The 12,944-nt window shown below is 45.4% G+C and overlaps 1 protein-coding gene across 1 annotated transcript; it reads left to right on the plus strand.

The window, feature by feature from the left end:
- Positions 1-4,136: 4,136 nt before the first annotated feature.
- Positions 4,137-7,391, plus strand: Iqcf2 (IQ motif containing F2; the record flags this gene model as incomplete). The annotated part of the gene is made up of 2 exons (XM_045136293.1): positions 4,137-4,168; positions 7,019-7,391. Coding segments are annotated over 2 exons (405 nt in total), but the record flags the coding sequence as incomplete, so codon positions are not given.
- Positions 7,392-12,944: the final 5,553 nt, after the last annotated feature.

Genomic DNA, 12,944 nt, shown 5'->3' on the forward strand with positions numbered 1-12,944 from the left:
GTTCGAGGCCAGACTGAGACTCCATAGTGAATTCCAGGTCAGCCTGGGCTAGAGCAAAACCCTACCTCAAAAAATAAATAAATAAAACCTTATGGGGGCAGGAGAGATTGCTCAGGGGTTTAAAGTGCTCGCTTGCAAAAGCCTGAAGGCTCAGTTTGATTCTCCATGTAAAACGAGAGCCCAGAGCAGTACATGCATCTGCAGCTCATTAACAGAGGCAGGAGGCCCTGGTGCACCCATTCTCTCAATCTCTCTCTCTCTCCCACCCATCTATTTCTGTCTCACCAGATCTTTTAGATTTTTTTTAGATTATGGGGATGTATGAACATCATTGGAATTGATAAAAACTATGGGACTTTTAAAGTTAGGTGAATACATCATATTTTACATCATGTATGGATATCAGTTTATGGGGGCCAGGGGCGGAATGTGGTGGCTTGATTCAGGTGTCCCCCATAAACTTAGGTGTTCTGAATGCTAGGTTCCCAGCTGATGGAGATTGGGGAATTAATGCCTCCTGGAGGGAGTGTATTGTTGGGGGCGGGCTTATGGGTGTTATAGCCAGTTTCCCCATGCCAGTGTTTTGCACACCCTCCTGTTGCTGTGGTCCACCTTCTGTTGGCCAGGGGGTGATGTCCACCCTCTGCTCATGCCATCATTTTCCCCTGCCATCGCGGAGCTTACCCTCAAGCCTGTAAGCCAAAATAAATCTCTTTTACCCAGAAAAAAAACAAACCTGTATGAACCCAGCTATCAGGCTTTGCAAGCAAGTGCCTTTAGCCACTGAGTCGTCTCTCCAGCCACCCCCACATGAAATTTTTGATGGAAATCTTTTATTTTAAATATTTTATTTATTTGAGAGAGAGAGAGAAAGAGGCAAATGTAAAGAGAAGAATGGGCACTCCAGGGCCTGTAACCACTGTAAACAAACTCTAGACACATGCACCACATCGAGCAGCTGGCTTTATGTGAGCACAAGGGACTAGAACCCAGGTCCCTGGTCTTCTCAGACAAGCTCCTTAACCACTGAGCAATCTCTCCAGCCCCATTTGATGGAAATTTTAATCTTAGAAGAGCTTTGAATAATTCAGGTCACATCAGAACTATCTGAATTTCTAAGTTTTTAAAAAAAATTCCCATTGGTTCTATCTGGTCTCCATACCTATTTATAGTAGATCTCTAATGACCTTCTTGATTTATCAAGTTTTACACATTTTCTTCAGTTAATTTTGGCAATTTGCAAATTGCTTGGGAGTCATTTCCTCTTAGTGCTCAAATGTTACTGTCATATCTTCTTACATTCGTTTAACTTTCTCCCTGCAGTTAACTTGCCTTTCTCATTCCACCCTGTGCTCTTTCTTGCTCTCCCAGGTTTGTGAAATATTTCCCAGTCATGCTAGTCTTGTTAAAATATAGCCTTCAAGGGCTGGAGAGATGGCTTAGCAGCTAAAGAGCTTGCCTGTGAAACCTAAGGAACCTTTTTTTTTTTTTTAAGGTACGGTGTCACTCTAGCTCAGGCTGACCTGAAATTCACTACATAGTCTCAGAGTGGCCTCGAACTCACAGCTATCCTCCTACCTCTGCCTCGTGAGTGCTGGGATTAAAGGTGTGTGCCACCATGCCTGGCAGGACCCATGTTTGACTCTCCAGATCCCACGTAAGCCAGATGCACAAAGGTGAGGCAAGTGTAAGGTCACACATGCCCACTAGGTGGCAAAAGCATCTGGAGTTTGATTTCAGTGGCTGAGGCCCTGGTACACCAATTCTTTCTCTCTCTCATGCTCTCTCTAAAATAAAAATAAGTAAATAAAGCTGGGCGTGGTGGACGCCTTTAATCCCAGCACTCGAGAGGCAGAGGTAGGAGGATCGCTGTGAGTTCAAGGCCACCCTGAGACTATGTAGTGAATTCCAGGTCAGCCAGGACTGGAGTTAGTCTCTACCTAAAAAAAAAAAAAAAAAAAAAAAATGGCCTGTGAAATGTATTTTCCATACCACCAAATTACTGTTTTCTAGGCCATTTAAGTTATCTTTACTTTACTCTTTCTAGATGGTTCTGGTCTATCTTTTTTTAAAAAATATTTTATTTATTTGCAAGGAGAGAGAGAGAATATGGGAGTACCAGAGCCTCTGCCCATTGCAGATACATGCAGTACTTTGTGCATCTGGCTTTACCTGGGTAGATACTAGGGAATCAAATCAGGGTCCTTAGGCTTTGCAGGCGAATTCCTTAATCGCTGAGCCAGCTCTGGGCTATCTTTATCTAGTTGTCTGAACCCTTAATCAAGACGAGACAGGATATGTTATGTGGAGAGCTGTGTGGGAATACACCACCGTAATCCCTCCTGTTCTTCCCATGAGGCTGATCACAAGGGGCCGTGGATTAACTTCGCAGAAGGAGAGCCCCGGCGTAGAATCCTATTCAACTATCCTATCTCCCATGTGAGCTCCGGCACCTCTTGACGGAGAGCAGCAGACAGGTGGTGCATGTTTCCATGGGGCTTTTTCCAGACTTGGGCTCAATTCTGAAGCAGAAATCCCAATCCTGATGTCATAATGCAGTTGTGAGTTCATAGCTTTCCCCTCTCATATTACTCATGCCAGGCCTTGGAAAGCAAAGAAATCCAAGCTAATGAACCATCTAGAAACAGGCCATGGGAGTTAGTTGTTGTGTAAGAGACATGGCCTACTTTACTAGGCAGGTTAGGGTGGGGGTGGGTGGGATCACCCAGGAATTTTCCTGGACAGGTCTAGGGAAAAGCGGACATGTTAAAGCAATGGGTGCCTCTGTACCGAGAGCCATAGACAGAAACCACAGTCTTAATTAAGAAATGTGTTTTTCATTTAATTCTGAGGACAGGCCCAGAAGGATTACCCACCCTTAGTTGATGAGGTCTATCAAGTACCTGAAAAGAAGAAACAGAAGTCTAAACCTGTGAGTACAATTCTACATGGTTAAGAGAAATCCCATCTGTATCCCTGTGGTGTGGGGTGGGCTCTGCCTCGAATGTCACCGGCCAGCAGCTCACTACTGGCTTATTTTCCTCCCCCACCCGCATCTCCTCAGCCTTGGCTCATGGAAAGGGTGTGACTATGTCACAGAGGGTAATTGTAAAGAATAAAAGCCAGGGGCTGGGGAAATGTCACACCATTAAAAGTGCTTGCTGGGCTGGATCGATGGCTTAGCAGGTAAAGCACTTGCTTGAAAAGCCAAAGGACCCAGGTTCGATTCCCCAGGACCCATGTAAAGCCAGATGCACCAGGTGGCGCATGAACCTGGAGTCGGCCGCAGCTGGAGGCCCTGGCACGCTCATATTCTCGTTCACTCGCTCTCTCATAAATAAATAAATAAATATAAAAGTATTTACGTACAAAGCCTAATTGGCCTGGGTTGGATTCCCCAAAACCCACATAAATCCAGATGCACAAAATGGCACATGTGTCTGAAGTTTGTTTGCAATGGCAAGAGGCCCTGGGCAAGAGTGCCCATTCTCATTCTCTCTCTCTCTCTCTCTGGAAAAAAAAAAAAAAAAAAAAAAAAAAGGATTGAAATCCTTTCAAAAAATGCATGAGGCTAAAAAAATTAAAACAAAAACAGAGATGGAGAGATGGATTGATGGTTAAGCCATGGTTGAAGCTCTTGCCTGCAATTCCCCAGTACCCACATAAAGCCAGAGGCACAAAGTGGCACATGCATCTGGGGCTCATTTGCAGTGTCTGGGAGCCCTGGCATGCCCATTCTCTACCTCTTTGCTTACAAATAAATAAATAATATTCAAAAAAAAAAAAAAACTAAAATAGGGCTGGAGAGATGGCTTAGCAGTTAAGGCACTTGCCTACAAGTACGAAGGACCCAGGTTTGATGCTCCAGTACCCACAAAACCAGGTATACAAGGTGGCACATATGTCTGGAATTTGTCTGCAGCAGCTGAAGGCCCTGGCATGACCATCCTCTATCTCTCTCAAACAAAGTAAATAAATTAAGCTGGGCGTGGTGGCACATGCCTTTAATCCCAGCACTTGGGAGGCAGAGGTAGGTGGATCACCATGAGTTGGAGGCCACCCTGAGACTACATAGTGAATTCCAGGTCAGTCTTGGCTACAGTGAGATCCTACCTCGAAAAACAAAAAACAAAAAAAAGAAAGAAAGAAAGAAAGAAAAGAAAAAACTGTAAATAAATTTAAAAAATAAAATAAAAATAAAATCAAAGAGCTGGGCATGGTGGTGCACACCTTTAATTTCAGCACTTGGGAGGCAGAGGTAAGAAGATCGCTGTGAGTTCAAGGCTGCCCTGAAACTACATAGTGAATTCCAGGTCAGCTTGAGTTAGAGAGAGACCCTACCTTGATGAAAAAAAACCCAAACCATTAGGCTAAAGGCTCAGAGACCATTGCAGAAGAAGTGGGGGGGGAGGGTAGAAAGATTGTAAAGCCAGAGGGTGGAAGGAACATCTAGAGGTTTCGCCCCCGACACACACAATGACTGACTGCTGCTCTCACGACTCCTAACCCCATGGTGAACACCAGTAAGCCCACTGAGCAGGGCCCTCAGTGGATTGGGGGCAAACAGGAGGGGAATGAGACCAACACATGATTCGTCTAATACAATAAAGTTTCTAGTTAAGCTGAAAGCAAACAAACAAGCAAGCATATAGCACCCAGGTCACACGCAGACCAGCATAGTCTCTTAGCCGTAAGCTTGTCACAGAAGTAGTCTAAATTCTTCCACTTGTCTTACGTTCTAAATCATATACTTTTTTTCTTGCACGTGGGCATATCGTGACTACAATTTACAGGTGGACAAATATATCTGAAAATTGACTTGTTAAAGTACATTGATCATTAAAATAAATATATATATAGGGGACTGGAGAGATGGCTTAGTGGTTAAGCACTTGCCTGTGAAGCCTAAGGACCCTGGATTCAAGGCTCGATTCCCCAGGACCCATGTTAGCCAGATGCACAGGGGGGGTGCACACGTCTGGAGTTCATTTGCAGTGGCTGGAGGCCCTGGTGCGTTCATTCTCTCTCTCTCTCTGCCTCTTTCTCTCTCTGTCACTCTCAAATAAATAAAAACAAAATATTTAATATATATTATATATATACATACATATATATATATATATATATATATATATATATATGACCAAAAGCAGGAATGTGAGCAGTCTAAATTAAGAAGCCGGGCTCTTAGTCAAGCATTCAAGAGAATCACCGTAAGTTTGGGGTCAGCCTGGGACTACAAAGTGAGTTCCAGGCCAGTCGGGGCTAGAGTGAGAACCTGCCTCGGAGGAGGAAAAGAAAGAAAAAAAAAAACAGGCAATGCCCACACCCCCCCCCATGACTGAGTGCTGCTCTCATAACTGATAGCCCACAATGCCGTGGTGAACACCCACAGCTCCACTGAGCAGGGCCCTCAGTGGAATGGGAGCAGGAAGCAGGGGAATGGTACCAACACGAGTTGTCCATACAAAGTTTCTACTTAATTAAAAAAAAAAAAAATGCCGGGCGTGGTGGCGCACGCCTTTAATCCCAGCACTTGGGAGGCAGAGGTAGGAGAATCACCGTGAGTTCGAGGCCACCCTGAGACTCCATAGTGAATTCCAGGTCAGCCTGAGCTAGAGTGAGACCTTACCTCAAAAAACCAAAAGAAAAAAGGCTGGGCTGGATATGGTGGTGCCCACCTTTAATCCCAGCACTCAGGAGGCAGAGGTAGGAGGATCGCCATGAGTTTGAGGTCACCCTGAGATTACAGTGAATTCCAGGTCAGCCTGAGCTAGAGTGAGACCCTACCTCGAAAAACCAAAAAAATGAAGAAAAAAAAAAAAAAGACGGCATGGTGGTGGCCCACGCTTTTCATCCCAACACTCAGAGGGCAGAGGTAGGAGGAGGTAGGAGGATCACCATGAGCTCGAGGCCACCCTGAGACTACATAGTGAATTCCAGGTCAGCCTGGGCTAGAGTGAGACCCTACCTCAAAAAAAAAAAAAAAAAAAAAGAAAGAAATAAAATAAGCAAACGCTTTCAAAGAGCAGGCCTCCCAAATCCAGTGAGCCCTGAAGAAGTGGAGTGTGACTGACAGCCCTTCACGCCCTTAGCACACCCTTCCAGTTACTCCAGTTTGCCTTTCATCTAGGCTCCAGTGAGGTAACCAACAGAGAACACCACGAGCTTGGTAGAATGGTGCATACCTGAGAACCCAGCCCTTGGGAAATGGAGGAAGGAGGATCAGAGTTCAAGGTCAATTTCAGTAGAATATTGAATTCAAAGATAGCCTCAGGTTTGAGTCCTCCATCCAGGTATACATGAGACCCTGTTGAGAGAGAGAGAGAGAGAATGGGGGAAGAAAGGTGACGTGTCAATAATGACAGAAAAATCCGTGCGTGGCGGCGCATGCCTTTAATCCCAGCACTAGGAAGGTAGAGGTAGGAGGATCGCTGTGAGTTTGAGGCCACCCTGAGACTCCATAGTGAATTCCAGGTCAGCCTGAGGTAGAGTGAGACCCTTCCTTTAGAAACCAAAATAATAATAATAACAATAATAATAATAATGGCAGAAAAGAGATAAAATCTCTGGCTCCTGGTCAGTGTCCTGCTAGTTCCCCTGAACTCTGAAGAAGGGCTGGTGCTAGGAGAAAAGCCAGGCCCCTGTGGTAGTCTGAATGTGCAGTGGATCACATAGCCTCATGTGCTTTGAATGCTTGGTTTGTTGGGAGGTGGAGCCTTGCTGGAGAAGGTGTGTTGCTGGGATCTGGCTTATGGCTTCCCCTTGCCCATTAGAAGCTCAGCTTACTCTTGCTGCTTCCTGCTGGTGGCTATGGCAAGATGCGATACCCAGCCTCTGCTCTACCATCCTTTCCCCTCTGCCATGACCCGAAGCCCCTCAAGACCCTAAAGCCACAGTCGGTCCCTCTCCTCCCATCAGCTAGCTGCTTTGGAGGGTGAGTTCATGGCGGGGAGGTCTCTGAGTGGTTCTCTTTTATCTCTGCCTAGAAATTTCCGAGGAAGAAAAATTCTTCAAGAAAACAAATCAGTGCAGCCACTGAGATCCAGGCCTGGTGGCGGGGCACCCTGGTGCGCCGGGTCCTGCTGCGTGCAGCCCTCACTGCCTTGGTCATTCAGAACTGGTGGCGGCGCACGCTCAAGGCGGTGCTGGAGAAGAAGCGCCGGTCAGTGCTGATCGACTATTCAAGCAAAGCAAGGGCGGTGGTCAAGCTGCAGTCTCTGATCCGCATGTGGCGCGTCCACTGGCGGTACCGCCAGGTGCTCGACGCCATCCACCTCATCCAGTGCCACTGGCAGTACCACAACTGTCAGGTCTGTTCTCACCTGCGGGGTCACTGCGAGATCACTACCACTCACCTGCAGTTCCATCTTGAGATCATCAGAAACTAAGGGCTGTCAAGAAGGGACAATGTATTTTTGTCCCCAGTAAAAGTCTAGCTCTGCTGCGTCTTACAGCGTTCCCAACCAATAGGAGCCGTACATAAGACCTGGGTCCTTGGGGCTGGGGAGATGGCTTGCTGGGTCAAATGCTTGCCAGGCAAGCACGAGGACCTGAGTTCAGATCTCCAGTGACCACATGAGATGCTGGGAGCAGTGACAGGTCTGTAATCCCACCGCTGGGAAGGTAGAGATAGGAGAATCCCTAGGGTTTACTGGCTAGCTAGTCCAGACCAATCAGTGGGCTCTGAGTTTAGCAAGAGACTGCCTCGCGGATGATAACTGAGGAAGATACTTGCCATTGCTCTCTGACCCCCATATACTTGTGCAGAACTAACACACACACACACACACACACAATGCACCCACACAAATATGAACACGCACAAGATGTGGTCCTTACTGACCCCTGTTCTCCCTCATAAAGAGCTACATTGAGGTTTCCCTGGCATCTGTGTATTGGATTGGCAATAACCACGTGCCACTCCCGCAGTTTTCAGAAAAGAAAATGAGGGCTGGGGAAATGGCCCCCATGGTTAAGAGAGCTTGCCGCATAAGCATGAGGGTCCTGGCAGAGCCTGGGTTAGATTCCCCAAAACCCACATAAAAAGCTGGGCATAGCAGCAAGTGTTCTGGAAGCTTGCTCACTAGAATGCGAATCTATGGGGTGTGATGAGAGGGACCTGTATTTAAACCTGTATTTAAAAAAATCACCAAATCTATTTGAAAACAAGTCAGTATGTTATGCTGAAATCTTTAGGGGCTTTCAAATCTCCAACTACGTTTCTGAATGCATAAACATACCAGTTTTTTTTTTTTTTCTAAACAGCCCTTTGTACTTCAAAGCATGTTTTATTTTTTTGGTCCATCAGTATTAACTATTGGGAACTACTGGTTTTGTATGTTTTTTCCTTTAAGACAACAGTACATATAATAGAGGTACAATTCGTTGGATTTTTGTTTATGTATTTATTTCATTCCAGTTTGGTTTATTTTAATTGTTGGTAAGTTGTCAAACAGTAGACATTACTTGTTTTATTTATGATATAATTCTGCTTAAAGTTATGTTATTATCTGTGGATGTAAATATAGATTTGGTGTTTTGCAAAAAAAAAAAAAAAAAAAAAAAAAAAGCTGGGCATGGGCCGGGCGTGGCGGCGCACACCTTTAATCCCAGCGTTTGGGAGGCAGAGGTAGGAAGATCACCGTGAGTTTGAGGCCATCCTGAGACTACATAGTGAATTCCAGGTCAGCCTGGACCAGAGTGAGACCCTACCTCGAAAAAACAAAACGAAACAAAAGAAAAAAAAGCTGGGCATGGGGGCTGGGGAGATGGCTTAGTGACTAAAGGAACTTGCTTGCAAAGCCTAATGGCCTGAGTTTGATTACGCAGTACCCACAGAAGGACAGATGCACAAAGTGGCGCATATGTCTGGAGTTGGTTTGCAGCAGCAAGAGCTCCGGCTCACTCATGCAGTCTACTTATCTATCTTTCTATCTCTCTTTTGCTAAGAAATAATTCTTTCACAACTAAATAAAAGTATTTAAATTTTTATTTATTTGTTTATTTATTTATGAAAGAGAAAGAATGGGCACACCAGGACCTCTCCAGACACATGCACAACCATGTGCATCTGGCTTATATGGGTTCTGGGGAGTTAAACTTGAGTTCTTAAACTTCACAAGTAAGTGCCTTAACCACTAAGCCATCTCTCCAGCTGCCTTGTTTAAAAAAAAAAAAAAAATTAGAGCCAGGCGTGGTGGCGCACACCTTTAATCCCAGCACTCGGGAGACAGAGGTAGGTGGATCACCGTGAGTCCAAGGCCAGCTGGAGACTACACAGCGAATTCCAAGTCAGCCTGAGCCAGAGTGAGACCCTACCTTGAAAAAAATAAAAGTTTTTTTAATCTGGGCATGACCACACAAATCTGTCACCTCAGTCTGTGGTGTCTGGGAAGGGGGAAGAGGGCAGGGGAACTGGAGAGTGGCTGACAATTGCTAATGGGAAAGTAAATGGCAGCTCTGGGTTGAGGGATGTATGCAGACGAACAATTGAGAAAGTTCAAAAGCCCAAAGTTCCCCTCTGACCTACATGCTCAAGTGCGTGGCCGGCTCGCATCTGCGCATACACGCATACACACCTAACACATCATACACCACACATACTCTACACACAGACACACACACAAAATAAAAACAGAAAATGAGGCTCTAATCTGCCCTGACATATGAAGAGCCAGACACACCAGTTCCAATTCCAAGCCCTGTTCCTTCCGTCCCAGCCAGAGGTCTCAAAGACAAATGGTCTACGTACATTCCCATGAAAACTTTCAGCAATGTCTGCACACAGGTGACACTGAGGCTTATTTATTTATTTTTATTTATTTATTTATTTATTTATTTATTTATTTATTTATTTATTTGAGAGCGACAGACACAGAGAGAAAGACAGAGGGAGAGAGAGAATGGGCGCGCCAGGGCTTCCAGCCTCTGCAAACGAACTCCAGACGTGTGCGCCCCCTTGTGCATCTGGCTAACATGGGACCTGGGGAACCGAGCCTCAAACCGGGGTCCTTAGGCTTCACAGGCAAGTGCTTAACCGCTAAGCCATCTCTCCAGCCCTTATTTATTTATTTATGAGAGAGAATGGCTGCACCAGGGCCTCTAGCCCCTGCAAATGAACTCCAGATGCATGTGCCACCTTGTGCATCTGGTTTACATGGGTCCTGAGGAATTGAACCTGCGTCCTTTCTCTTTGCCAGCTAAGCCATCTCTCCAGCCCCAGGCTCTTGCTCTGTAACCTGGAGTTGGGGTTGGTTGGGATCGGAGAAAATGACACTGACTGCCAGGTGTGGTGGCGCACACCTTTAATCCCAGCACTCGGGAGGCAGAGGTAGGAGGATCACCGTGTGTTTGAAGCCGCTCTGAGCATACAGAGTGAATTACAGATCAGCCTGGGCTAGAGTGAGACCCTACCTCGAAGAAAAAAAAACAAAACACAATGGCAATGACTGATTGTCCTGACAACAGCACAGAGAGGCCACAAATGAAGACCAGGAAGTTGGCTTTAGTGCTGGATGGAGCTCAGCCTGGGCATGCCAGTGGGCAAGGGTGACCCTGAGGACTAGTGGGGGAGAGAAGTCCCCAGCACCTCAGTACTTTCTCCACAACCCTCTCCCCCTCCGCCCGCACAGAACAACTCTCCCCAAGGGTGGCGTGACGCAGCAAATGCTCTCTGAAACCCAGCAGGTGGAGGCATATCGGAGGAGGTGTGTCAGCGGGCATGGACACGGAAGTTTATTGATCCAGCCCACTGGGTGTGCAGAGCTAGCTCTCTCAGACTTCCTTCCCGCTGCTGGTGTGCAACAAAGTAAGCCAGCTTCTTGCTGGTGCCAATGCTGCCCGACCACTGTCACACCGTGTCATCGTGAAATTTCCCCTCTATGATAAAAAACTTCCCCTCAAAATTGTAGGCTGGGGCTGGAAAGATGGCTCAGCAGTTAAGGCACTTGCCTGCAAAGTCTGATGACCAGGTTTGATTACTCAGTTCCCTCATAAACCCAGGCGCACAAAGTGGCTCATATATCTGGAGTTGGTTTACAGCAGCTGGGGGCCCTGGTGCAAAGTGGTATCCGCATGCCACGTGTGCACCTACACACACACACGCATAAATAGAAATATTTAGAAAGAGCTGTAAGGGGGCCGGAGACATGGCTTAGTGGTTAAGGCACTTGCCTGTAAAGCCAAAGGACCCACATAAGCCAGATGTACAAGGTGGCACATGCATCTGGAATTCATTTGCAATGACTAGAGTCTATGGCACACCCATTCACCCATTCTATCTCCCTATCTACCTCTTTTCTCTCTCTAAAATAAATAAATAAAATATTTTTTAATGAGATAAAAAAAAAATAAAAGCTGAGCCTGGTGGAGCACACCTTTAATCACAGCACTCAGGAGGCACAGGTAGGAGGATCACCACGAGTTTGAGGCCACCCTGAGCCTATATAGTAAATTCCAGGGCAACCTGGACTAGAGTGAGACCCTACCTCAAAAAAGAGAAAGAAGCTGGGTGTGGTGGTGCACACCTTTAATCCAAGCACTTGGGAGGCAGATGTAAGAGGATCACTGTGACTTCGAGGCAACCCTGAGACTACATAGTGAATTCCAGGTCAGCCTAGGCTAGAGTGAGACCCTACCTGGAATAAAGAAAGAAAGGAAGAAAGGAAGGAAGGAAGGAAGGAAGGAAGGAAGGAAGGAAGGGAGGGAGGGAGGGAGGGAGGGAGGGAGGGAAGGAAGAGAAGAGAAGAGAAGAGAAGAGAAGAGAAGAGAAAGAGAAAGAGAAAGAGAAAGAGAAAGAGAAAGAGAAAGAGAAAGAGAAAGAGAAAGAGAAAGAGAAAGAGAAAGAGAAAGAGAAAGAGAAAGAGAAAGAGAAGAGAAGAGAAGAGAAGAGAAGAGAAGAGAAGAGAAGGAATGAAGAGCTGGAGAGATGGCTTAGCAGTTAAGGCCCATGCTTGTGAAGCCTAAGGACCCAGGTTCAATTCTCCAGGTCCCACGTAAGCCAGATGCACATGGTGGAACATGCATCTGGAGTTTGTTTGCAGTGGCTAGAGGCCCTGGTGTGCCCATTCTTTCTTTCTCTCTCCCTTTCTCCTTCTCCCTGTCTCTAATAAATAAATAAATGAAAATTTAAAAATCTTAAAAAAAAAAAAAAAAGGAGTGGGCCTGGGGAGATGACTCAGTGGTTAAAGGTATTACTTGCAAAGCCTCCTGGCACATGCAATTCCCCAGTATTCACATAAAGGCATTTGATTGAAGTGGCAAGAGACCCTAGCACACCCAGTACACACACACACACACGTGCAAAATAAGTAATTTGGAAAAAAATTTAATTTTAAAGATATATATACACACACACACATATTCTTCTCCTGGAGGGATAGCTACATACACTAATAGAAATCAAACAAAGAACCCAAAACCTGACCTAAGCGTCACACCTTATACAGAAATTAAAATAGATTACCCATTTACATATAAAATGTAGAACCATGAACCTTTGGGAAAGTTTAAACAAGTTCTTAGACTTGAAATCAAAAGCACAATCCAAAAAGAAAAACGAAAAATCGATTGTTGGAGTTGATCAAAATTAAAAACTTTTGTTCCACAAAAGTTCTTGAAGGGAAGGGAATTATCATGGCTTCTTGCCTAAGATTATAGAAGTTGTCAGTAAAAAATGTTTTTAAAAGTTCTTGTTAAAGAGGATAAAAGGAGAAGCTATTGGGTGGGATAAAATGTTTGAAATCCACATATTAGATGAAGAACGTGTAGTTAGAAAATGTTTCTTATTAAAAATTTGATGTTTTGTTACAGTTGTAAGTTTACAACAAATTGAATGCATGAGATTTTCCTATGTTTCTTTCCCACCTCCATTATCAACACCCCCCACCAGAAAGGTACATCCCCTACAATCAATCAATGAACACCCAAACTTATATCATAGT

This window comes from Jaculus jaculus, chromosome 17 (genome assembly GCF_020740685.1).
Source record: "Jaculus jaculus isolate mJacJac1 chromosome 17, mJacJac1.mat.Y.cur, whole genome shotgun sequence".
Lineage (NCBI taxonomy): Eukaryota > Metazoa > Chordata > Mammalia > Rodentia > Dipodidae > Jaculus > Jaculus jaculus.